The 27,004-nt window shown below is 37.8% G+C and overlaps 2 protein-coding genes across 2 annotated transcripts; both read left to right on the forward strand.

The window, feature by feature from the left end:
* Positions 1–651: 651 nt before the first annotated feature.
* On the forward strand, positions 652–7,327 carry LOC139969715 (sialate:O-sulfotransferase 1-like). The gene is made up of 6 exons (XM_071974901.1): positions 652–830; positions 3,636–3,845; positions 4,558–4,632; positions 5,153–5,341; positions 5,783–5,998; positions 6,615–7,327. Exons 2-6 carry the CDS (start codon positions 3,653–3,655, stop codon positions 6,980–6,982), a joined length of 1,041 nt encoding a protein of 346 aa, XP_071831002.1. The 5' UTR covers positions 652–830; positions 3,636–3,652; the 3' UTR covers positions 6,983–7,327.
* A 1,760-nt stretch (positions 7,328–9,087) lies between these two features.
* On the forward strand, positions 9,088–25,234 carry LOC139969712 (glycogen [starch] synthase, muscle-like). Its single transcript, XM_071974898.1, has 14 exons — positions 9,088–9,542; positions 12,509–12,690; positions 13,163–13,354; positions 13,733–13,924; positions 14,484–14,628; positions 15,327–15,444; positions 16,090–16,210; positions 16,641–16,807; positions 18,212–18,404; positions 18,886–19,012; positions 21,190–21,347; positions 22,197–22,298; positions 22,626–22,706; positions 23,413–25,234. Exons 1-14 carry the CDS (start codon positions 9,380–9,382, stop codon positions 23,530–23,532), a joined length of 2,061 nt encoding a protein of 686 aa, XP_071830999.1. The 5' UTR covers positions 9,088–9,379; the 3' UTR covers positions 23,533–25,234.
* Positions 25,235–27,004: the final 1,770 nt, after the last annotated feature.

Here is a 27,004-nt window from a genome sequence, read left to right on the forward strand (position 1 = left end):
GTTGTTTAAACTGTGCATTCACATATTTAGGCAAGGCATATATTATTGAGGGTCACGGTGAAATGATTGCTGAAAGTTCAACAACATTTGTTTAAACCTTTTTATTGTTTTTATTTGACTTTTAGTTATTTATTTGACTTTTCAGTGATTTTATTTTCTTGTGGGAGGGGTGGGTGGAGGGAGGGAGAGAGAGAGAGAGGAAGAAATGAAGGGGAGGAAGGGGAGGAGTAGTACTGACAACATTAAACAGGTGTTAATATGTAAAAATACAACAAAAAAATGTGAATAAGAACGAACAATCAATGAATAAAGCAAAGAAAGTTAATAGGTCGAATGGCGGGCTCTGTCTGTAAAACAGGGGGGGATTGGATCTGGTGCTTAATAAAGGCTCCAGAAGTTGTTACTCTTGCACTGGTTGGCACATGCAAAATTTTGCCTGACTACATTATGAATTCTAAAAAAAAACGAACTAAGAATGATTTTTAAAGGATTCTTCCACACTTATCTTTTTCTTTATCTCCTCCACCGCCCGTTTTTTGTTCGTTTTAACTTATGAATATTCATAGATTTGAATATGCATAAGATGTACACTGCAACATGAGATAAGTATCTCTGCCCGGAATGTGCTGGATAATAAACCTTGGTCATTCCCAGTCGAGATGTTATTTTTAGGATTTGAAAGGCCAGATTATTTGAGGAAGTGTTTTGAAAGTAACTATTGACAAGGTGGACGGAAAAATTAAGAATTCACTATAAACGATAGATCCTTGCACGAACCAGCTGAACGTTACTCGGAAATATAGCCAACATTCGAGTCTCTGCAAAACAATGTAAGTGATATTTCCTCACTGTATAAATGATTAATTAATTAATTAATTAATTCTTTTTTAAATCGTTAATGTTGCATCATAATAACCAGTACTTGGATTTTACGTCATTCTTTTATTCTTTTAATTTGTAAGTTTCCTCACGTTAATGTTTCTCTTAAAGTATTGGCGTGTTACGGTATTCTCTTTTTCTTTAGCTTGTAATACTTTATATTGATATTATTATTATTTTTGTATTGAAGTATGTTTTCTGTGATGTATAATTGTTTTATATTAGGCTAGTTTTTCACTGTTCTGGATTTTTCACTGTTCTGGATTTTAAAACTCATTACGATTTCAATTATATATATATTAGGCTATATATATATATATATATATATGTGTGTGTGTGTGTATAATATGTGCCTCGGGAATAATTTTTGGACTTGTAGTACGAATACCAAACTCATGAGTAAGAGTACACGCCGAGTTCTCATTGTTATGAGTACAAGCGAGTGCGGGTATAGTTCACCTTGCACTTCTATCTATAATAGCTTCACAAATCCCCCGAGTACTAAGTCTTATAACAGTCATCACCAATGCTTTCCTAAACACATTCCCCGTCACAGTCAAATACAGAAGCGTGCGTTCGCACGTGAGTACGAGAGGGGTGGGTGCAGGATAGGGCCCAAGTGCCTTTCCAATTCAATTGTCATTCGGAGCCAACAAGTTCAGTTGGGTGACTTTTTTTATACATTTAGTAGAGAGAGCACTCAGCCACTACGCGGATCCAAGACAATCGGAGTGTCCTCGCCTCCCCACCCCACCCCTTCAACTTCACACAAAAATTCTAAAGTATAGTTATTAGCACAAAACTGCAATATGCGTGTGGACCTAATTTGTATCTTAAAAATGCACAGGATGCACAATTTCAAGGCTAACATTTTATTTCTGGAGGTGGAATCCTGTACGTTGGATGTTTAAAAAAACTGTCAATTCCAAACTCGTTTACATCAACTATATAATAAATATATTAAGTTTTTTGGGGGGTAAGGACACCCGGCAGTCGGCTTCAATGATCCCAGGGCCGTACTCTGTCCCGTATCTACCCCTGGATACCGGGAATTGGTACAAATTTGATTTTTTTTTTTTCAAAGCTAGTTAGATAATGTGATGTCTCAAATAAATTCAATTCAAGTTAGAATGATATGATTTAAGTCAATTCGATGGACATTTTAATCAAACCTAAAAGTAATTATTCATTTATCAAAGACGATGGTAACTTTTCCGCCGTCCCACATGGCTAATCCCTGTATACAGCAACAAGGAGGAGCCTGCGGCGATAGCAAACCGGTTATATATGAATCGAGCAACCTTGCATTTTGGCAGACTATATTGAGATAGATAAAATAGTTCATATACAATAGTAATAATCTCCATTAAAAACGGCTTTGTTAAGTCTTTCAAAGGCGGGAAATGGATGCCGGATATGAGATACCGTCTGCTTGATGTTTAGTTAGACTTGATCCTCCAGTCGTATCAGTTATTTGGCGACGGAAAACTGATGTTTCTCTAGTGTTGAATAGACATCCTGTCCTTTGATAAAAATGTGATATGGAACTTTACAGATTTTTTCTGTTTATGTAATAATGGCCTTCTGAATGATAAGGGGCTAAGAGTGACCGGAAGTGTGTCATTTGGATTTTCGTATCATAGTCAACGTCTTTATACAAGGACTAGCTCAATGCTAACTATAAGTTAGACATCGATGAGTTTTGTTTCAGATAAAGTCACCATGATAACAAGAAAAGGGAAATAATTTTCTGGTGATCTAAGATAACCATTGTCTGTATATATAGATAGAATTTAAGACAAAGAAAATTCCAGAAAAGCGAAAAAATTGCTACACTAACTAACGACATACGAAGGCGCCATAACAAAATTCAGAACAAAACCCTTGACGTTCGTGGCAAGAACGGTTGGTATTCATTTCTTTGAATATTTCATATAATACACCGGTATAACTTGATCGCAGTATGTCTATTGTGATAATTTTTCTTTTTCATTGTAACAACTTTGGTTGGAGACCTATAAACATGTAACACTGAAAACGTATGCACCAGTGCGTAGTACTCGAAAAGTACTCTGTACTCGGGTACTCGAAACACGGATATTTTAACAATTAATCGATACTTGCACTCGATGTGAAGTATTCGGGGTGTTCAAGTGTTCGTCCTCGATATAAAGTATTCGGTACTCACCCTCGGACGACTACTGCACATTACGAGTCCCAACAAGCAGTACTTGGATTATGGTACTTTGGTACCCGAAACTTACGTACTCCGAAGTATCGTACTTGGTGATTGGCATAAAGACCTCTACTATACGTAACTTTGAAAAATACAAATACCTAGTTTCACTTATTTTGCAGGTATTCATATATTTGAAAATATATTTACAAATATTATGTTACACATGCAAAATACCTGAAAGGTATTTTTAACCTGATGATGAATTTAGTACCCTGTTTTGCATTTAACCGCTGAGTAACTCTGGGTAAACCTTATCAAGTCACGTCATGAATATTGTCAGTTATATGGCGTGGTTCGATAAGGTTTACCCGGAGTTACTCTGCATGTGAACGCATGATAAGTCTCAAAATCATCATGTTAACAATGACATATCTGTGAAGTGATTTGAGATTGCATAGTTTACTGTATGGCGCTATATAAGAATAAATTATTGTATGATTATTATATCAAAGTTTTGTGTTTCACCACGAGATATTAATGTTAGCTCCTTTCTTTCCTTTACCTTCACATTTATCAGAGAATCCTTTATCAGCTATGAAGTCCATTCGTGTTATACCATTGACCTTGTTTACCATATGGTTAGTCATCTTCTGCTGTTACTATGCTAAAAGTGTCTTAAAAACAGATGAAGTCGCTGGATCAAAAAGAATGGCACCACCAAGAAATGACGTCATTTCCAGCCGAGGTTCTAGACCAATCAAATACAACAACCGAACTGACGATACGAGTAAGTTAAGTATACATGAATTGTCCGCGTGCATTTACGTTATAGTCATTATAAAATAAAATGAAAACGTGTTTTGTTTATACTTTCAAAATCTCCATGTTTGAGTACAGGCCGATGGCAGGCAAATGGGGACACTAGCTTCATAAGGATCAAAGAGATCCTCGCAGCGGTATCATTAAAAGAAAATGTAAGGATATAACAACTACAAAGTATTACGTTTTCCTTCAGCGTCTGCCTGTGATCCTGTGATCCTGCTGGGATTTTAATTGTTTTTTCTTCTCTTTTTTATTGGACTATAACATGTCAAGACAGATATTCGTCTCTAGGTCATCCTGTGAACAAATATTTAAGACAGAACTTCAGTCTCGATGACATATTCTAACAATGGAAATACTGAGAACATATTAGTGCTAGTATTTTTTTTTCAATAGCCTGAAATTTCATTTGAATATTCAGTTTGCATCAGCAATTATAAATATCGACTTGAAAGTTTATCCATGCATGATAACACTCAACAAACAGCGCCTATAGACCTATTAACGAAATCAAAATTGTACGCATTTTCTTGTTTCCAATGTTACTAATAAAACCAACAACCTTTTGAAATCAATTCAAGAATATGCCTGCTATATAAATCAAGATTTTTTGCTAAACACAACGAACAAAGTATGCTTTCTTTCATTTTTCTCTCTCTTTTGTTCCTATTACTCAGAAATCAACAATGAATCAAGAACGCTAAACAATATATTACATGTTCGAGTAGATACTTCTAAATTCCAAAAAATCGGTGAGTTATAAATTAATTAATCATATCATTAAAATTAAAATTAAAATATCTGAAAAATATCATTATGAAAGCTGGTTTCATTTTTTTTTTACATTTGTTGATTTTATTACGATTCTCGCTTTAAAATAGGTCATGTCACATTTCTACATCTCTCCATACATTTTTTACTTTGCCTTGGTAATGACGTCATCTTCCCTATGTGACCCAATTGATAACGATAATTTAAATGTTTCTTGTATATTTGATGAGGATATTAGGACAATAAATGTACAGTTAGACCGTTGAATGTTAATGAAAGCTATTAACGATATAGAGGTCTACCGCCGTCATATTGTTATTTAGACATTATCCAGATGTTATCAAGACGGTAATCGCTGAATAAGGATCTATGACCTTTGATCTCTCCGTATACAGAGCTAGATTTTTATCGTTCTAAAAGTCGGCCTTATTGCTTGATTCCTGTATCGCCCTACACAAAAAATACAATGGTTCAAATTGCGCTTAAAATGTCTTTCCTCAGATCTCCAAAGTTGCAAGAGTACACTATTGGATATCGAGGTAGCACCAGCGTATTCTATGCCCCTTACCGCCTTAGCCAGCTTTCCGCGTTCTGGTAATACATGGAGCAGATCACTCATACAGATCGCTACCAAATATTCTACAGGAAGCGCCCATTGGGAGGCAGAACGAAAAATAGATTTAAAGAATTGTAAGTATACTTCAGAACCGATTTGTGTGTGTATGTGTGTGTGTGATATTAACAAAGGCAGCAAAGACGAGGGCGGGGAAGAGGGCACGTGCCACCCCCTTAACCCCCTCCCTATTCCGTTTTGTGGAAAAGACACTTCCCCTCCCCCCTACAAAGAAGTACACTAGGGTTGGAGATATAAAGGTGGTGGGTGGGGTGGGTTGAGATGGGAGCTTGAGGCTGGTTTAGTGGATATTAATTTGCTGATGGCAAGCGGCAGGTGACAGATGGCAAGGCAGCAACCGGCACATATTGTAATGATGTAGGGTGTAGGGTGTCGGGTGTAGGGTGCAGGGTGTAGGATGCAGGACGCAGGGTGCAGGTATTTTTCTTTTTCGAAGTTCGTTGAAGTAGTTGATTGGTTTAGGCGATTACTTTATCTCTGGGGTTTTTTTCCGTCAGGGTTCAAAGCTGGTTCGGAGGATTTCAAACTTCGAAAAGGCGTCTGTGTGAAGACTCATTTTTACGGGGAGAATCATATACCCAACTTTGATAATGGAGCAATCCTTCTGTTACGTAATCCATATTACTCACTGGTTTCTGAGTTTATGAGATTCTACAGCCGACTGCGAAATGTTTCTATGCCTGAAATAATACGAAGCATGAGAAACCGGGATGGTGAGTATATACTTCTGAAGGGACATTCTTTCGTTACTTTGTTTGTAAACTTGACTCTTGTTTGTTCGTCTGCTTCCTCTTTTCTAGTATGTTTATTGTCAACAGTTTTAATCTTCAGCAGAAAGATTCTTATCAACACACCCCCCCCCCCCCTTTATTATATTTATTTAATAAGTCTATATGTGCTTTGACTGAACTTATATACTATGTAAACTAAGTTGTGACAGTGCTGCATACCACATACATAAGGACAGAACAATACTACATGGTATCAATTCCAAGGCACTGTTCACAGAGTTACGCTCATTTGTAGTACATGAGTCAACAATAAGTCAAACATAAAGATTGAGCGTAACTCTTAATGCAACGGGCGCATGTTGTGTAAACCACAATAGTATAAGGTAATAGTTACATAGTTTACATCAGCTTAAGAGTAACTTGTTGTTTTCACAATGCTGATACATTTGCAATTTGTGGTCTAGTTTTTTGTTTTTCTTTCAGAAAATCGAAAAAGAAATATTAGTTTTAAGAGACAGGTGCCGTTATGCATTCTATGAAGCTAATTGTGAATATTAAAGACTTAAAATATTTGACAATTTTTTTTTTGGTCTAACAGAAAGGTGGACAAAATTTCTACCAACTTACGCTGAAAAGTGGAGAGATACTGCCATAAACTGGATCACTCTCTGTGAACGACTGATGATCGTATTCTACGAAGACTTAGAAGAAAATCCAATTCATGAGTTAACGCGTATGGTCAAGTTTCTGGGTCAACCAGTACTACCTCGTAGAATACAATGTGCTGTTCATTTTTATGCACCAATGAAAGGACGGCAAGATCATGCTAGTCAAATGACCTTTGACCCATACACACCGGAAATGCATGGTATAGTTGATGGATACATAACGGAAGTCAATCGAACACTTTTACAGAAAAATGCTAATCCTCTTCCCGTTTACGAAAAATATTTATTATCGTCGTAGCTCAAATTAAGTGTTTACTATACGAAATCGCTTGGAATTTTTTATAACGATTGTATTTTTTGTAAGGTAAATTGTATAAAAACAAGAGGCAAAGTAATATGAAGATGTACCATGTTGGACGAATACAAATTGGTATATATCATATATCATCACGCGGTAAAGAATATTTTAAGGTATTCCCGTCAATTAAATCTATGGTAATCCAGTTTTACCACGTGGTAATAAACGTGATTAAAATATCTTAACGTATGTTCTGATTCACCATAGCAGGTACTTTGAAACTGTTATCAGTGCTCTTGTAGGGTCAAACAAGTATCACAATAAAGATACTATTTTGAGAACATTTTTTCAAGTTCAAGTCAAGGGACCTCCCTAAAGCTTCTATTTCTTTCAGAAGCTACATCCGACCCTCATCGACGCGATGGAAAATATATAGGCTATTATAACTTATGTCCTCATTGAAAAATCCGTACTCTTCAATTTTGCACGTTGATACAGTTTGTGCAACTAAACCCAACCCTGTATTAATATCATTAAAAAGGAAAATTCGGAGCTATACGACAACACACAGGATAAAGCTATAGATACCATCATCTTCATACACTTGCATAGTTGCATGGTAATATCGTTTGGCTACCTTACAACTTAGCAATGTCGTATTATTGACAAATTTACAAAAGATAAACTCAGACGCCAACATCTGCAACTTGCATATTTACATTGAAAGATATCTTTAAAAACTAAGTATATTTTCCAAAAAATAAATTGCATAATTGAAAGAGTAGTCCAAAAAGTAAACTTAGGGGACATCACTTATGGAATTCATGGGATATTTGAATGAATTTAGGGACCGAACTCCGGCTCGCATTGTATTTTGTTTTTGTGTAGGGGGGGGGGGGCGTAACCGAGGGGAGTTATTTTTTTCCCCAAAGATCGTAACAGAAAACATCTTTCTGAGGTCAAAATTAGGTCATGCACATTGAGTATAAGAGATGTATTTCATCAGTGACTCGAAGGTTGTTTAATTAAGGTTTGAGAGGGTTACGAATTGTTTCACATGATCATGCAGACTAGTTCTTTGAAAAACATAACATTGCTCCATTAAAATATGCAAAAGTGACCTTTACCTTCATCCCCTTTACAAGCTTTTGGGACGGTGGGGCTAGAAGAACATTTTGTTTGCTTTTATAGATAACACACCAGGAACTATCATCTACATGAGTGTCCAATGTTTTTTCATCATTAATGGTAAAAGATAATGAATGTATCTATTGCCCCACCGCCCCGGTAATGTCTAGGTATAAGTGACGTATCTTTAATAGTCTTTGTTTCTTCAGTGAAACTATCTTATAAGTGAAAGCGCTATTGCCCTGTGGAGTCACGCATGCGCCCACGTTTTAATTATTCAAATGATATACTAGAATTCTATATCCTCTGTAAAATATATTTTGTTGGATCTTGTTTAATGAGAGGAGTTTGTAATTTCATGATCCGAAAAACTTAGTATCAACTTGAAAAGGAACTTGCCGCCATTTTACGTTCTTAGTAAAATATAGAGCAGTCTAAACTACAGTAAAACAACTTATTTCTTTAGGACACTTGATTTGTTAACATATTTTGATTGAGCCCTCTTAAAAATCGCCCCCACCCCCTCATGTACTAACACTTAATGGTCACATTAGGGGGTGTCTTCACTGTTACTTTTAAGAAGGTATATGGTATGAGTTTTTTGTATGATTAACAAAGCAGACATTCTGGACTACCACTGCAGAGGTTTTGGAGTCTGTGTCATGTTCTTGTAGGTTTGAGAGGGAACTGCTATAATATTACAATAAGCATTTTTGAAATGAAACATTCCAATGTCGCCGTAATTAAGTGTTATTTTATGCTATGTCACCCTAAGTGTTTTGAAAAGAGTTAAATTCACTTAGAGTGACATGTACATGTGCCACTAATTAATTAGTTAATGAAATACTTTACATTGCAACAGGGGTATTATACATAGCACCCACACTGAAATTTTTTTGACTGCTCTTACTTGCAGCTAGCTTCAAGCCGGTTCAGTAAATTTCGATCGAAGTCTGTACATGTGTACATGATACTGAATTTCTGCGATGTGTGTATGTTCGAGCCAATTAGGGGCTTACGCAACTTCACATAATCTGTTGACTGTGGACATGACCTTTAGCATATCAGCTCAAGTGGTACGACGCGGTTCTGAAAGTATCATGTGAAGTTTATCACAGAATTTATGTGATCACAGCATAGCCTACGCCTATAGATTTACAATATCCAGGGTAGTGCCTCGGTCGTCTGGAGGAAAACCTTGATTACAAGCCTACTGCATGCTTCACTGTCTCCATACCCCACAGCAGGTCCTTTAAAATAGTTTAAACGATGGCTGCGAAATCACGTTCATCCCGCTTGGCACGGATTCAGAAAAGCCTACCGGCATTAAAATTGGACGATATTCATGCGTTCGGAGAACTGGATCATGGGCTGTCCGCAAAGGAAGAGAACCGATGGGTTTTTGAAGTGGCCTGGGAAGTTGCCAACAAGGGTGAGTGGCCGTGAGCCTGTCACACTCATATTTTAGCCTAGGCCTAAGTCAGTGTATAATAATGGGGAAAGTTCATTGCCAATAGCCTAGTTACATTGTGTATATGTACATTAAGTACCAAAGTTAGTATAACCACCAATGGCAACGTGTTCGATGTAGCCTGAACTAGTAGTAGTACAGGGCTAGCCCAGAGGCCTACGGTATAGGGAAGTATGCAGCAACTTCTGGTGCCCCCCAAAATTACTGTGTTGTACATAATAATAAGCCTAGGCCTAGCTGCACATAACTAGACATGCAGTGCCCAGTTGCCAGTGTTGGTAAGTCATTTTGTAACCACTGTTTCAATCTACAAAGCTTTAACATACAAAACCAAAATGTGTACAGTGGAACAATTAAACATCAGTTTTAGATTATTTCACCCATTTAGCAGACTAATGCAGTAAACTTCAATGCACACACGAATTTAGACTAGGCCTAGAGACATTTTTGCTTGCTTCAAGCAGCTTGACTTCCAACCTTTAGGCTTTACTATAGTTCTGCTATTTCTGGTGGAATCTGGTCAAATCATCAATAAAATCACATTGATGAAGGATACAACGAGAAACAGTTGAGCAAACTCAGCGAGATCATCACCACTTTCAGGTTTTAGAAGAACATTAATGCCCTTTATAGCGAATTTACTGTATACCAGGGATTCCCTATCTGGGGTGCATGAACCCCAGGGGGTGCGTGAGTCCATCCCAGGGGGTTCGTGAGACGTTTCTGAAAGTCAAAACTTGGTGTACTTTTTGTTGAACTACAGTAAGTCCTTTAGTTTGTATAACTTAACTAGTAAGGAAACGTTCGGGAATTGTTAACATGACGGGATACGAACCGAATATTAAGGAAACTTGAGGATGGATCAGTGTTTTAGGGGTTAGGTTTGATAGGTTTTTATGGAGACCGATTCCCCTTTGTTTTTATGACATTAGATTAACAGTATGTAGAACTAGATTAACACCTAACTGCTATGAGCAAAATAAATCAAATTGAACTAGTGAAATAGAAACGGTGATATTATGCCACACCGATTCCCCTTTGTTGGAATAATAATGTAACTCCATTGTATGCATAACCGCCTAAAGTAGTGTAACCAACCCTTTTTAATTACGGTTGCCATAGTCGCACTGGCGACCACAATTCTTGGCTGGCGATAAGAATTTCTGGAAAAATTAATGCTAGTCGCCAGCCCTATAATACTGTGGCAATCAGTTTTTGCAACTGAAAATTTCACCAATGCTTACAAAAAACTGAAATGTACTTACAGTACCAGTTGACTAAACGCACGTTGCTATAAAATTAATATTGAATGGATTTCCCATTCCAAATTTTCGCAAAGTTCAGGGCAACAATAATTTCCTAAGACTGCTGTACACACATGTCTTAGTGGTCTGCGTACCATACCGTTGTAACATGCATCTAATTCCCATTGACATTGGTCACGGAACATAAGTAGGGCATCGACAATTGAACTTGCCCAAGTTCATCGCACCACAGGAACAACCGAACGACACAACAACAACACATTGAACATTTTCCCGCCATCTGGACGCCGAGTGTAAATTTTGGTGTAATATGCAAATTATTGTACTGTGCGGTTAAAACTTAACCTATTGCGACACACAAAAATTTTGGGAAGCTGTTGTAGAAGCAACTTTTGTATCAAATGTAAAGTACTGTAAGGTACTATAATTTATAAAAGACGGTTTTCTTCAGGTGGTAAGGAAAAGGGGTGTTTCGGTGAACTGAATCTCTTTGTATACGGTTTTCTTCAGGTGGTAAGGAAAAGGGGTGTTTCGGTGAACTGAATCTCTTTGTATAGTATTTGGATACTTAAAATGACCATGTACATGCAGTTTCTATTTCTCTTTAAGTAAGCTCTACTTAGCATTTTTATCCTTTGTGGATCTTGATTGGAATAAATACGAAATGTATTGTTTAATGCCAGTATTTAACGGTAAGCATTTCTTAAATTGTTGTACGTGTTTATACGTCTTTATACGATTCTGTGCGCGTATACACATGTCCAGTTATACATGAGTGGTACTGTAGCTATCGTTTACGTTACAGTATTGTCCCATACATGTGTGTACACACAGGCCTTATATTGCCACAACTATCAAAGCGCGGGAATTAGAACTTACAGTAATTATACTATAGTTCAACGTTACTGTAATCAGTACTGACAGTAGTGCTACTCGATGTTGAGCCTAGGCCTAGTGTTTTTTGTACTAATATTTAGCATATCAAAGTGGCGATCACAGTTTCATTCTGGGTGACCAGAATTTGGGAAAAATAAAGATCTAGTCGCCACAGGATTTTCCTCCTGGCGACCTCATTCACTGGGGAATTAAAAAGGGTTGAGTGTAACCCTCCCATTATACCCGAAATAACTGCTCAGACTCCGATCGATATCGAGTGGACCTCACTTTATTTACCTACCACGAAGTAATATAACCCAAAATATATCAAATTGAACCAGTGAAATAGAAAAAGTAATAGTATTCTGATTGAATATTAGTAAAAAAAACGTTGGGCGAAATGACCAACAAGGTTGGGCGAAATGACCATGCTGGTTGGGTGAAATGACCAGGCTGGTTGAGCCAAATGACCAGGCTGGTTGGGCGAAATGGCAGTTGGGCGAAATGGTTGTTGGGCGAAGTGACCAGAAAGCTTTATATATATATATATATATATATATATATTGTGGCGCAATGCCAAAGTGTTTCACAAAACGTTTAGGTGGGTTGCAGGTTTTTTTTCAAGGATTGATATCTACGTCTGATGGGACGTACAGTAGGTCAACCCCGCATGAAAGCTGCTAGAATGTGAGCCAGTAAAAATTGTTGTCAGCCTTCAAAGTTTGTGGACCACTTCTTTGCACCATCTGTGAAATGCAAGAATTTTACTTTTGTTCTTTTCTACAGTCGGTGGGATATACACTGTCCTGCGTTCCAAGGCAGGCGTGACCACTGATGAATTGGGGGACCAGTACTGCATGCTCGGACCATACAACGAAGCCACAGTCAGGACAGAAGTCGAAGTCTGTGAGCCCGAGAACGAGGTCATCAGGAGAGCCATCAAGAAGATGACAGATCAAGGCTTAAAGGTAGAGAGTATAGAATTATGTCAACTTGTCCAGAAAGAATTCTCTTTCACTACACGTGACTAAAGAACGATGAAATACAAGAGAAAATTACAGGACATGAAATTCACTCTTGTCTTGGTCACACGTCCTTTATAGAATTCTCGATCACCTCTGGTCCATTATAATGGGTCATATCCCTAATTAAATCTGTCAGAGAGGTTCAGAATTTTACCGTCCCCCTCCCCCGACCCGCACCATACCTTTCCGATCCTAAAGTGATGTCTTTAATCATCAAATCCAGTGTTTTTCAAGTTGCTCTGCATATATATATATTTTTTTTGTGGGGACGGGGGTAAAGTCTTGAAGTTCTTCTAGCTTCTGTCTGTGTTAATATTCCAGTTACCTATAAGTGTAGCCCTTAAGTGGATACAGAAAAGAGAATTATGCTATCAGCTAATTTAAATAAGTACTAAACTAATTTTCTTTCCTTAAGGTGGTTACTGGAAAGTGGCTGATCGATGGTTCGCCCAATGTCATCCTCTTTGATATCAGTACCTCCGCGAGGTTTTTGGAAAACTGGAAGAACGAGCTTTGGGATTTAGCTCACATCGGCATTCCCTGGCACGACAAAGAATCCAATGACGCCACCATCTTTGGAAACCTGTGCACTTGGTTCTTATCGGATGTAAGTTCAGCACGAATTAAACATTATTCGAGAAATTCATTACTGTACAGAGTTGGTTAAAGACTTTGAACATCTTAAAAAAATATATATTTAAAAAATGAAAAAGAGAAATTAAAAAAGGAGAAGAGAAAGGAAAGAAATATACTTCATTTGAGGGAAGGGGTGGGAGTGGGTTGGGGGGGAAGTTGTTGTGTTTAGGGGGAGTTGTAATTCAACATGTTGTTCCCTAGATGCAAGTTTAATATCTATCACAAATATTAAGAGAACTCGGGTTATTTACAAATTCATCATTCCAGTAACAAGTAGCTTTGACAGCAATTGATATAAAGGTGCTGTCTCTTTTTTTTTGTTCCCCCCCCTCCCCTCTCCCCAATCCAGTTTCGAAGTGTCTTTGAAGAATGGGAATCCCCTTTAATCATAGCTCATTTCCATGAATGGCTGTCAGGGATCGGTTTACTCCTATGTCAACTCAAGAGGGTGGATATCTCGACGGTGTTTACAACTCATGCGACTCTGCTGGGCAGATATCTCTGTGCGGGAAACGTGGATTTTTACAACAACCTTGATAAGGTAATCTTACTCTCCATGAAACAGCTGGTTGTAATTCCATTTTTTTATTGTAGTTATAAAAGATTTCAGGATTGGGAAACCTTTAGTATCAACCATCCAAATCTGGTTTGTGGGACATTCAGGATTGTTTGCTGAGAAATTACAATGCAGAAATATAAAAAAAAACAGCAAAATACACAAAACATGAGAGGTGCTAAGAAAATAATTTAGAAAAATAAATAAAGAGTGAACATCAGTTCAGTGTTGAACATTTTATTTTCATTCATTGTTAAGTACCCTTACTGTATGTATCAGGAGTGTGTTGGCAACTTTGCAAACAATGGTGGGAACTTGCATATATAATGAACCTTTTTATGGATAATTCAGGAAAGCTTTCCAACCCTGAAATGGCTTATCAAGCCCCAGGCGATAGCTAGTCTAGGATGTTGGGTTTGTGGCCTAACATCTTTAATTTAATATGATTCAAATTAGACAAAAAAGGGATCAATGACTTTACAAGATACTCAATATTTAAAAATGCAAATAAACTCATCCAAGGCGTATGCGATTTATTTCTTAGTTTAATTTGGACAAGGAGGCAGGTGATCGTGGAATATATCACAGATACTGTATCGAGAGGGCAGCCGCCGCTACGGCTCACATCTTCACGACGGTCTCCGAAATTACAGCCGACGAGAGCGAACATCTACTTAAAAGGAGGCCAGGTAAAAATTATAGAACTCACTAGTTGTATTTATACTAAGTAAGTACTTAGTATAAATCATTTCAGGCAGTGATTCTTCTGTTTTGAATTCCTCTGTCGGTTTGACATTTTTCCGACTTTAGCCGGTCCACAAACCCCCGGCCTCTCCCACCCCCCTCTCCCACCCTCTCACCAAGAACTAGAGAGAAACATTATTTGGAGCAGAGATCCACACAATTGTTATACTCATTATACCAAGATTGGGCAGTATGTAAATTAGGTCGGTACAGTGCTCAAACCTAAGGCCTTAAAGGCCCACATACCCGAACAAAGTTAGCTTGCTGGCCAATTTTTCTGTTATGGGCCAAATGAAACTCTCTCATTTGTTGGATCTTGGCAGGGGGGTGGGGGGTGGGGTGGGCGCTTGTAGGGAACCACTGGTATAGATGAGAGAGCCATGATTTAGAGATCAAAAGTGTTGGCAATATTAGACAAAATGAAAGAAAGTCATGTCTGAAAGATGGTAAAATTGTTAAACCCAACAAAGCAATATGGACATGGGCATAAAATGCGAACATTTCTTTTTACAAAAAGTTGGAATAATCTACTAAAGATGATGAATTTATGAGTGACAATTTTTGTGTATGATTACATTTGTCCAAACCACTTGTCAATAGTATAAAACAACTGTAAGTTTTTCTTTTCTTTTCTTTCTGCTAGATCTGATCCTACCTAACGGTCTCAATGTGGTTAAGTTTCAAGCTATGCACGAGTTTCAGAATCTTCACGCCAAGTCAAAGGAAAAGATTAATGACTTTGTCAGAGGCCATTTTCATGGGTAAGTGAACTTGAACAGGTGACCATTAAATAGGCTAGAAAGTCAAATCAGGCGTTGGAAAACCTTGCAGGATTTCCCACAGACGTGTGTGATGTCTGCGATCGCTGGATATTGCTTGGGAAGTGGACCAGAAGTGAGCCATCAGAATCATAAGGGTACCGAACAAAATGAAAGAAACTTCAAACCATCATCTGATCTTTCATTTAGTGTGTTGTTAACACCGCTCGGCATTTTTCTTATTTTTATTTGTAAGATTCTCTCTTTCTGTGTGGGTGTGTGTGGCCATGGTTGGTTGACAATACTTTGGTTTTGCAGGTTAATAGGTTAAAAGGTCTTATGCTACCCACGGCTATTAAAACCCCAGTCCAAGTGCAGTAATCTTCTAATCAGTCGTGTTGGTAAATAGAATATATTTACCATTCTAGGATATTCGACCCATCTTTTTTTTTAATCTCTTTGCATACCAAAAGAGGTTTACTTGTGTAGTAAAAATGTGGCTACCTCTATTACTGTGTGTGTTACAAAAGGCAGCTTTAAAACTAATATAATGGTGTATCTTTTACCAATTTCCACTACTTGTGCTCCTGAGCAATTGTAAGAAATCTTTTGCATCTACAATTTTCTATTTTCATTTTTATCCGCTAGCCATTTTGATTTTGACCTTGACAAGACGCTTTATTTCTTCATCGCCGGCCGCTACGAGTATTCAAACAAAGGTGCTGACTTATTTTTAGAATCTCTGGCCAAGTTGAATTACTACTTAAAGGTAAACCTTTGACCTGTTCCATTAAAGCAGCCCCACCCCAAAAAAAATATGGAAGGGATTAGAGATAATATTTCACACAATATTATGAAATGGTTTTTTTTGTCCTCTTTGAAATATATGTTAGGCACATACATAGCAAACCTTTTTGAAATTTTCTGTTGAAAAATTTGGACAAACAAGGTTATATCATATCTTGCCCACAAGTCATCAAATCAACTGAAAATTATGTTGCAATGAAACCTCAACATGGGATATAATAGTTCTAGTAAGGCTAGTTTCTCTTTTTCTGTTTCTCTAGTTTCTGGATTCTTTGTTTTTTGTTCTTTCGGTAATTTTTTAAAGCTTTACTAATAACCTTGTTTAAAGCGTGGATAAAGTTCAAGACAGAACATAGCAAGACAAAAAGTGAATCCATTTTTACTTTCAACAGGCTTCGAAGAGTGAAATGACTGTTGTTGCGTTCTTAATCTTCCCGGCCAAAACGAATAACTTCAACGTGGAATCACTGAGAGGTCAGGCGATTTGTAAACAGCTGAAGGAAACTGTCGCCGATTTACAGAAGAAACTCGGCAGCAGAGTCTTTGAAATGGCTTTAAGGTAAATAGAGGGATCTTTAGATGGACTTTGACTGGTTATGTGTTGATCTGTTTGGTTAAGATTCAGTTTATAGCCTGTATTTTACATTTGTGTTGGGTTATTATCCCTTTGTACCATTCAGAGCAAGCCGTATGTATTACAGCGACTAGGCATGGTGAAGTGTTTACAATGTATGTTTGTATGTATGTATTTTAGATCCTCCTGCAAGCAGGAACTCGCGAAGAAGCCATCATTGGCTTATCAAAGCCGCAAGCTGACCGAAGTCAGTCTCTTAGATTCATATTTAACATCCATGATTATAAATTGTCAATTGTCAACAACTCTTTAACTGGACAACATACATTAATCTTGGAGTGACTCAAACTCGGGACCTTATGATTGAAAGGCACCGGTGTTAACCACTGAGCTAACACTCCCTGTCAGTCCAACAATCGTTACCATTCACAGCAGGAACAAGATTCGAATTTGCTGCCATGCGGTGTTGTTGAGAAAGGTCTTCCCTGAAGTTTTGTGTTTTTCTGGTTTGCTTTATATTGGGATTTCAAAATGACTTCGTTCACCAAAGCTGCTCTGCAGTGATGATGAATGCCAAGGGAGGTGTGCCTTCACCTCCCTTGGCATTTGAGAAAGTGGTAAAAATGTCTGTCGGACAGGGGCGGTTGGTGGCGGTCTTGGCAGTAGAAGTGGGTGGAACACAGTTACAACACACTAGTGTTTGCAACCTGCCCAACGCGATACTACCCAGCTCCTAATTTCCCTACGCAAAGTGTGATTTTTTGTTTTGTTTTGCAAAGCGATGGTTAGGCAAGATTTTCCCATTGACTTAGTGTGATGTTAGGCTACCATGTGGTCGAAGATATGTTACTTCTTGAAAATCGCGATACACAAGGGTAAACAACTTCTCTCAGGTACCCGGTTCCCAATTTTTGGACCCCTGTAAACACTACAACACACCATGCCCTCATTCTCTGGACACTCATTAAAGAGAGAATGCTTGGTATGAGCCGGCCGATGTTCATCAAACGATCATTACATGGAGAAGGTTTCAAATGAGCTTGTGTTGGCTTACTTACCTTCGGGAAAAAAAACTGAACTCGACAAAACTAAACATTTATTGCAAAATTAGATATCCCTCTTTCTGAATATCTATATCTATCAAAAAAAGTTTACATTCAAAAACCTTATCTAGAAGTAAGGTAAGACGGCATGTTTTTAGCTATGAAGAGAATTGGAATATATTTTTCTTTAATTATGATTCTCAAACTGTCTGCATTTCTGCAACAGGAATACCACTTTAACAGTATCATGTATAGACACAGAGCTATAGATATTTAAGTTCTCGCATATCTTGTCAATCTAGTCTCTGATTATTGCCGATGGTGGTAATTATTTTTCTCATCTCAGAGGAGAGATCCCGAGGGGTGAAGACCTTCTTAATTCAGAGGATCTAGTACAACTCAAGAGATGCATCTATGCTTCCCAACGGCCCTCGTTACCGCCCATATGCACCCATAACGTCATCGACGATCAGACGGATCCCGTCTTGGGAAACCTTAGAAGAATTCAGTTGTTCAACAAGAAGACTGATCGAGTCAAGGTGCAATAAATATTTTATAATTCGAACACAATTTCATTTCTTGATTTAAGTTGTATCCCTATAGGATGTTGTACTGCATCAATTGTGAGAGGGGAGGGGGTAGGGTAGGGTATCATTGAAACTCCCCCTCTACCCACATGTTAGTTTAAATATTGCACTCCCCTTTCTCTACCTTTGGGTTTGAGGTTCATTGGATGAAACATTCTTTTCAGTTGTCATAAGATATATATATACATGGTGTACTGTATACTTTAAAGTTTGACTATAATTCTATTTTGTGTAGACAGATTTGTTAGTGTATTTGGTAGTATTGGGAACAGATATCTTGATATTTCATCCTTTGATCACAATGTTTTGTCCCTCCCACCCCCCCCCCCCCTCATCATGAATGTTGGTAGTTACCGATCATTGGACCCGACGATGAATTGGAAATTGGTCAGAAGAAATGAGATTCTTTTTGTTATTTTCTGGCTTTGTAAAGGTCATCTTTCATCCAGAGTTCTTGTCGTCAACCAACCCTCTCTTCGCTTGCGACTATGAGCAGTTTGTCCGCGGGTGTCATCTAGGTGTCTTTCCTTCGTATTATGAACCCTGGGGATACACACCTGGTAAGGTTATTATCTCAATCTATACACATGGACATATTATGAACCCTGGGGATACACACAGAGTAAGTGTGTGTGTGTGTGGGCAAAGTCCAGACTCTACACTTTCCTCAATTCACCCAAAGTTTGAACTAACATACGGTGGTTTTCACCACTCATGACTAGCACATTCTAGCAACAAAATGTTGCCCACCATTCGCTTGGCAATGTAACACACGTCTGGTCATCAATCAATCACAGAATCTTCTCAGGGGAAACCTCAATCACATCCCATTACACTGAGGTTAAGCATAAAGTGGTACCCAAGTCTGCGAAATGGATTATACTGGACTTATATTCTGCGATTCTTATCTTAAAATTATTGATGACGAGATCTTTTTGAAAATTTATTTTACACAACGAGCATCACATAGATTGAGATATGTTACAGCACTTTACACAATATTTGGAGACCTGTAAACAGTATAAAGATCACACACAGGTAGGACCCAGAGTTACACCGTATCTATTGCTCCGTTAGGACTGATATAACAGCGCCCTCTGTTGAAACGCTGAAGTTTCCCATCGGCATGGCCAAGGGGAGATTCCGCCATAAAGATATGTCTGTATCTAGTAGATCTATTATACTGGATGGTCTTTGATGTCATCAGGGTAGATGATCTCCATATAATTACGTTCCGATGATAAATTTCCTTGTTGATTTATTCTTGAGGTCTGATACATTTGGAATGTTTGCTTAGCTGTCAATATTTTCTGTATTTACATTTCTATAAAAAAGTGATAATTCTATTTTTTTTTGGGGGGGGGGGCTAGAAATATTATTTTCCTCTCTATGGCAAATGATTTAAATATTGTAAAGAAATTCACAGGCCAATTCCATTGCCATAATGGCATCGTTCACACTACTGTGTTACCAGATGCCTTCACCAAATATCATCAAATTTTGAAACAATTGCATATCTCTGCTGCAGGCAAAAGAATGTGGATCTCGCTTTTTAGTCTAAAGATGAAAAAAGTTTCCACAAAATGAGTAAAGAAATGAACTTCAACCACCCAAATATATCCCTTTAACCTTCATTTAGTGAGTGTCCCTTTCAAATAGCGTGATTAATTGTGCGATTTTTTTCCTTCCGAGTAACATTTGGTAGGTTAACATCCTGACATCAGCTTTTTAATGGTTTAGTTGCCAAAGCTAAATTGGTATTTTAATCAAAGGCAAACACACAAGATAAATCAACCAGCATTTGTATCCCCCTGAGTGTACAGACGTATCAACGGACTTATTTCACTATACAAACAATACAAAATATTATTACTTTGTTTAATCGGTAAGATATGAGTACTGCTAAACTGTACCTTCATCAACTGTCCCCAATATTATCTCTACATGATTGGGTTTAATTTGGGCTGGCTATACAATGAATTCGAAAAGGTATAAACTTTTGCATTTAGTGTCTTTGGTCATGGTATCATTTCATTTTGCCAAGATGGCAAAATACTTTATAAGGAAAGCTAATGTGGTTACAAGCACCGTACTCTCATTTGTGGGATGTTTTGAATCGACCGAAGCCAGAAAGGATGTTAAGTGGATGGAAGTCCTCCTGTCTTGTATTACATTGTCATGCCAAGATTTTTATCACCCTTTATCTTCTCACCGATATATATATCTATATGTTTATATATGTTAATATATATATATATATATGTTAAGAGTATCAATTAGTTAATGTGAGGAACTCTGGAAGCGCTAGCCAAGATTTTAGTAGGGCCACATTCTGTTCTCCAACCCAGGCTCTTTCCAATTTGGTTAGATGCAACAGCTTCAAATCTTTTGTTGTTATGGGATTTTATACAACTAAAAGCTATTCACACACCAGCCACATTAGTAAGGAAACTAAACCCTCTGAAAACTGTGGAAAAAGAGATATGATATGATAAGAGGTATAATATGAACAAATATTTACCCACACTCAAATTCAGAGATAAACACTGCTTAGCAACTCTTGTGTCCACTTTTGTGTGTATCGTTTAATATCTATTTGCCAAGTTGTTCCCCCCCCCCCTCCCCCTTTAAACTTTCTAAACAGAACTGGCCATGAATTTATTCAATAGTAGATAGACATTGGAGAAAACCTGTTGTTTAGACGCTTTTTTTGTCACTATATGGATTTGACCAACAGCCGAATGTACAGTAATGGGTATACCCAGCGTCACAACCAATCTGTCCGGGTTCGGTCTCTTTATGGCTGAACACGTCGCGGATCCCACTTCTTATGGAATATACATAGTGGACAGACGTTTCAAGCGGGCCGATGAATCAGTCCAGCAGCTGGCCGGGGTGAGTCTACCTTAAACCTTGTATATTACACCCTCCCTTACTCAACGTGTAAACCCCAGGTGTGGAGATCAGGCTTTGGGATCAGGTCTGGGAATCAGGCCCGGGAATCAAGTCTGGGGATCAGGCCTGGGGGATCCGGCCTGGGGATCAGGCCTGGGGGATCAGGCCTGGGGTGAGTGAGTTGAATATTGAATGAAGAAAGCAGAAAGTGATGTTTATAATACCTATGAAGCTTGCACCACACTGCGGTGCTCAACTCATGATGTCACCTGTCCAGCATTGGGGGTATGCGGCTATTGAGGTTTACATGTGGGTTTACATTATACAGCGTTCTGCAACTGTCTCCGACTCCACCCTATCGCCGTACCGTAATTTAGCCACGAGTGGGCTATTCCTGTCATATCTCCATGACTTTGCCTTTCTACCTCTGAACAGTTTTCCATTCCCTTTCGATGATGGGGTGCTTTTAAAATACTGTCTTCCACCACATATTCTTCCCTTGGTCTTCCCCTCCACCGTTTTAACAACCCCTCGTAGTTTATTTATTTTGCATAACTTAATGAAACTTCAGTGCACCACTGAGACTGCCCCCCCCCCCAGTTTTGGTCCAATGTAAACCAATCACAGGGTAATAATGAATTTTACATGTGACCTTTAAAACGAACACCGGCCGTTTACAGAGAGCAGTACGTTGTGTGCGAGCATCTGTCGTTTGTAGTCGTGAGACTGTATCCTGACAATATTGAAAGACTAGGTCACTCGTCTCCCGTAGAGTCAGGTGGTGGGTCAGTTGGAACGGTCAGCCGTCAGTTTTGAGCATCACTCTTTATCTTTTGATTCTGCCCGCAGTACATGTTTGACTTCACGAGGCTCACCAGGAGACAGCGAATACTGCAGAGAAACCGTACGGAACGCCTCAGCGAACTTCTGGACTGGAGGAATCTGGGCATCGTGAGTATTAACCTACGGAGTCTTTAAGACTCGAAATATCTCGACATTGGACATCCCTGCTGGATGCAGTCCATCAAAATATTGTCAACACTTTGTTGCTTGCTTCCTGGATTTATAGATGCCTTCTAGTTGTTCACCAATAACTTAAATTATTACATATTAAATACACTTTTATCTTATTTTTTGGTTACTTTGAAACATTCCAAAACAGTATAAACACCTCTTCTCCCTCTGATAGTTCTTGGAAGAACTTGTGTGCTGATTGATAACCATGAAATAGTCCATATATGCAGTTCAAAGTATTTTTTTTGGTTCATTCTCTCACAGTTTTACAGGAAGGCTCGTTTCTTAGCTCTTCACAAAACTCATCCGGAATTTTTTCAAGAAGAAGAAGAAGAAAGAGATATGGTAATGAAAAAAAAAAAAAAAAAATTGGGGGTTGTTGATGTCAGTTTTTACGTTTTACTGTGGGTTTGATATTCCAAAATGTATCACAAAAAGATTATTCTAGGAAATTTAAAGCTTTTGAAGAGCATCTACCCTGATGGCATTATAGACCACCCACTGTGTTCACTTTCTGGAGTAAAGATTTTAGCCAATCAAAATAGTTCAAATTCAATCAATGAATATCTAGAGTTTAGCGGACAGGATATTGAGAGGGGCTTGGGGGGGGGGGGGGTTTCGACAGTTTGAAGCATTTTACCCTTGATCAAGATCAGTGCTCCATTAAAACAAACAGGAGGAATACCCAAAATTAAAAATCCTATAATGAACATTACATCTACAGTCAGGGGATGCCGTTTTCAAGGACTTTCAAGCATGTGAACCAAACAACAATTTACGACTTTTAAGCTGAGAATTCTCAATACAATGTTTACAAAACTTTTCAAATTCCAGAAAATCCTTCCCCACCCCCCCCCTCACTCTGGCTACCTCCATAAATGAAAACCATAGAAAATTCAGAAAATAGAAAATGGTGGTAGCTGCCTTTTTAAAGTACTATAGAAACTTATGTCATGAGGTAAGCAAATATAGTGGAACCCTATATTTATGGGATCTCTTTAAACGTTTTTTTTAATTTTTTTTTACTCCTCTCATGTTTATCTCTGTACAGCCTTTCCGGTATCCACGCCCACCGTCAGCCCCACCCTCACCAAGCAGTTCTCGAGCATCCACTCCCATCCCTGGATCAGAGGAAGAAGAAGAAGGTGCAGAAGAGGGAGAAAAAGATTGAGCATGGACTTGACATTGGGTCAAAGATCATGAGGGCGAGAACCGGGGTGATGAGTCTTTAAGGTCAAACATTTTGTAGAGTGATCCGACCCTTCGTTTATAAAAAGGGTCGGCTTCCCCAACTTTCACTTTAACGTAACCCTTTCATTTGTTGGTGAGAGACCTTAAAGAGCAGTTTGACTTATTTTGACATTGTATAATAAGAATAGAAATAACTAATAATTTTTGAGAGAAAAAAAAAGAAGCAAAATAAAAAACACAGACACAGTGAAACCAAACGTGGAAAAACAAGGCAATTTGATTTGAATCATTGTTTCCCTATTACAAAGCACAATATTAATATGTTTTCAATTCTTGCCACAGAAATACCATGGAAGGCATCATAATTTCATAACTTTTTTTTTTAATAGTTAGGTAGTTGGTTACTCAATTTTCCAAACAAGTATCATTAGCCTACAACAATTTTTCAAACCAGGGCTTTGATTATTCTACATCCATAGTTAATTGTTTACTACCATGTTTTTGTTTTTTGCTTATTTATCAACCTTTTTGCCCGCTATTTGGACAAACCAAAATCTTTGATGGCATTGCATCAGTTACTGTGGAGAGCAGGCATATGATATAATGCTCATATCGTATATGAGATGCATTAGCTATTGACATCGATGTTTCAAAATACCTGCGCATTTAGCAGTGTTGAAACTGCACAGTATCTCAAAGGTGGCTATTGTTGTGACTCTGGGAAGAGAATACAAACATGATAATAAAAAGATGATATTTATCCATAATGAAATGATGAAGCTATGATGACATTAGCTATCGACATCAACGTTTCAAAATACCTGTGCATTTAGCAGTGTTGAAAACTGCGCAGTATCTAAAAGGTGGCTATGGTTGTGACTCTGGGAAGAGAATACAAACATGATAATGAAAGGTGATATTTATCAGTAACGAAATCATGAAGCTATGATGATAAGAACCAAGGACTTCTTGACCTACTCGTACGAAACCTACTGTAGTCGCTATAAACAAACACCGACCCCGCTCTCAATGTCCAAATGCTACAACAAGTTCAGTCGATTTGGAACCTTTTCATTATTTTGATCGACGACCAGGAAGTTTGAAGTTTGTTTAATGCCAGAAGAAAAGCCGCGAAAGTATAAGTCATGCGATGTACAGTGCTGTCATCAACTGCTCTCACTTAAATAACCCTGTGAAAGGAACGCCAATGACATAGTGAAAGGTTAACCCATGGATCCCAGCATCAACCCAGAGCTCCGTTTACATTTGCACAAAATTGATCACCGAAGTTCTATTTCTTTTCCTGATGCTCATCTCTTGCGATACGCGTTTGCAGTACAATACGAAGCTGAAACAGGTGTGCAACACACAACTCTTTTGTATTGTGTAAACGAGGCTCAAGTCCCCAGCAAGCAAATTACATTAGGACAAAAGTTATATACAAGCAAGCAGTATTGTTAATGTGATATTTACAACATATTGTAGAAGATATTATCCCACCTCCAAAAAGTCCTATAGCAAATACCAAATCACCAACCTCTGAATGCAGCCAAATATGTCATACTTTTTCATGATTATACCACACAACTCAAGAATAATATTGCCTTGATCTATATATATTTTTTGGTTTAAATGTAAAACAGTGCTATCATCTCCATTATTTAAACTACATTTTTGAAGTACAGTACAAGGTTTTATTTCTGAGCATATGATAAATGAAAATCTAAGCCTTTGGGAAGGTTGACACGATTTGGCTACGGCCCCTGGGTTCGGTATAAATGTAGTTAGTTTAGTAACCCAGATAAGAGTTTTCCATTTACGATCTTATCTTTTATCTTTTATCTTAGTACCTTCCATCATTTATCTTAGTTCCTATCATTTATTTTAGTACCATTCATTCAATAACCAGTGTTCCTTTCCTAATGTTTGTACAACCAGCGTTTTATTCAAAAGTTTCAAAGAAATTCAATGATTTTTTTTTCAGTTTTGCCTGCTCTTTAAATTGAAGGAAAAAAAACATAAGGTTAATTAATACCATCTTTTTTTTTCAAATTTTAAATTGGTTTCCTAATAGTTTTTAAAATAGATAAGTCAAATTAATAAACTTTTATGAAGTTTAATAAGGTCAGGTTATTAACTGGTGATTTGTGGGAAAGAATGAAGTTTATTCACATTTTTCATAATATAGAACCAAAAACCAAATTAAGAGTGCAAGATATTGGCCCCCAGTGGTGTTATCGTCCCCAGGCCTAAACTGGCTCACTACCGTCAAGAGGACTACCCACAAAAGATTTTTGAATTTCTGGAGTATCGTGTAGTTACCCTGTCTCTGGTCCAGGTTAATATCATGAATATTCATCGATCAGGACCCTTCATTGCTAGTCTAGTATCATCTACAAACGTGTGACTTCACACCTGACAGGCATGATGATAGTGAGAGAGGTCCCCTTCATTAACACCCCCCCCCCCATTGACCCCATGCCTTAGTCTGGATAAGGATGGAACAGGTTATGTCTTTCCGCCTATCGGAAAATTCTTCATGAGGCCCATGAATGTACATCATGGGTTCATGATGACTTTAAATATTGGACCTGGTGACATAGTTATCCTCACAGGCCTGACATGGCTGTCAACGCCGCTTCCTATAGATGGCTTTATTTTATTGAAAGGTCCAAGAGGGGGTGGATGGAAGGAGGGGGGGTGGAGAACTCCCCTCTGTTTATTTCGGAACATTTGCTTTTGTGTGCAATCATAATTGATTTTAAGGACTAAAAAGTGTGGCCCTTGGTGTGCTTGATAATGCCATGGTCTTTGAAGTGAAGTATGCTGGCAACTGAATTTAAGTTCTTTCTGACACTGTTTTAATTACTAGAGGTTTATGTATGTCAAGCATCATTACTGTATATGTTTAACTTACTTGTCGTGCGCATAACTCGTAGACAGGATTATATTATGATTTAAAGGATTGGTTCATGTGTTTGACATGTCTATTTTGTATGAAAGAGCACAAAAAGAACAGTGAAGAAACTACCATGATAGCATGCTCTGTTAAAGATATATGACACTTTGAAGATATCAAAATTTCTTTGAAAACGACTGGTGTAGAAAGACTTACTGTGAGGGTGTGACGTCACATCCTCACTTCCTTAACATTTCTGAATATATTTCTTTAAAAATTATTTACATTTTTGAACACATTTGAAAATAATATAATCAAAAATTCTTCAGATGTTTAATCTTAAATACTTCCTTTGACAAATATGAGATCTCCTGACATATCTTTTGGTTGAAAGTCATGAAATCTCACAAAATATTTAGAGAAAAAAACAAAGACTTTTCAGGAATGTGAGGATGTGACATCACAGCTAGTCAGATTTCAGCAGTGTCTACACAATCTGATAAAACTTTACACTTAAATATCTCTTTAACCGAAGAAGATATTTGAACAGTTT

Source organism: Apostichopus japonicus, chromosome 7 (assembly GCF_037975245.1).
Source record: "Apostichopus japonicus isolate 1M-3 chromosome 7, ASM3797524v1, whole genome shotgun sequence".
In the NCBI taxonomy this organism is placed as follows: domain Eukaryota; kingdom Metazoa; phylum Echinodermata; class Holothuroidea; order Aspidochirotida; family Stichopodidae; genus Apostichopus; species Apostichopus japonicus.

What these genes read in the sequence shown, in the direction of transcription:
- LOC139969715 (XM_071974901.1), top strand. Translation starts at nt 3,653, where the DNA reads ATGAAGTCCATTCGTGTTATACCATTGACCTTGTTTACCATATGGTTA. An exon ending in TTCTAAATTCCAAAAAATCG is followed by an intron (nt 4,633 to 5,152) that starts GTGAGTTATAAA and finishes GTCTTTCCTCAG; the next exon opens with ATCTCCAAAGTTGCAAGAGT. An exon ending in AAGCATGAGAAACCGGGATG is followed by an intron (nt 5,999 to 6,614) that starts GTGAGTATATAC and finishes TTGGTCTAACAG; the next exon opens with AAAGGTGGACAAAATTTCTA.
- LOC139969712 (XM_071974898.1), top strand. Translation starts at nt 9,380, where the DNA reads ATGGCTGCGAAATCACGTTCATCCCGCTTGGCACGGATTCAGAAAAGC. An exon ending in AGTTGAATTACTACTTAAAG is followed by an intron (nt 16,211 to 16,640) that starts GTAAACCTTTGA and finishes TACTTTCAACAG; the next exon opens with GCTTCGAAGAGTGAAATGAC. An exon ending in AGAAGACTGATCGAGTCAAG is followed by an intron (nt 18,405 to 18,885) that starts GTGCAATAAATA and finishes GGCTTTGTAAAG; the next exon opens with GTCATCTTTCATCCAGAGTT.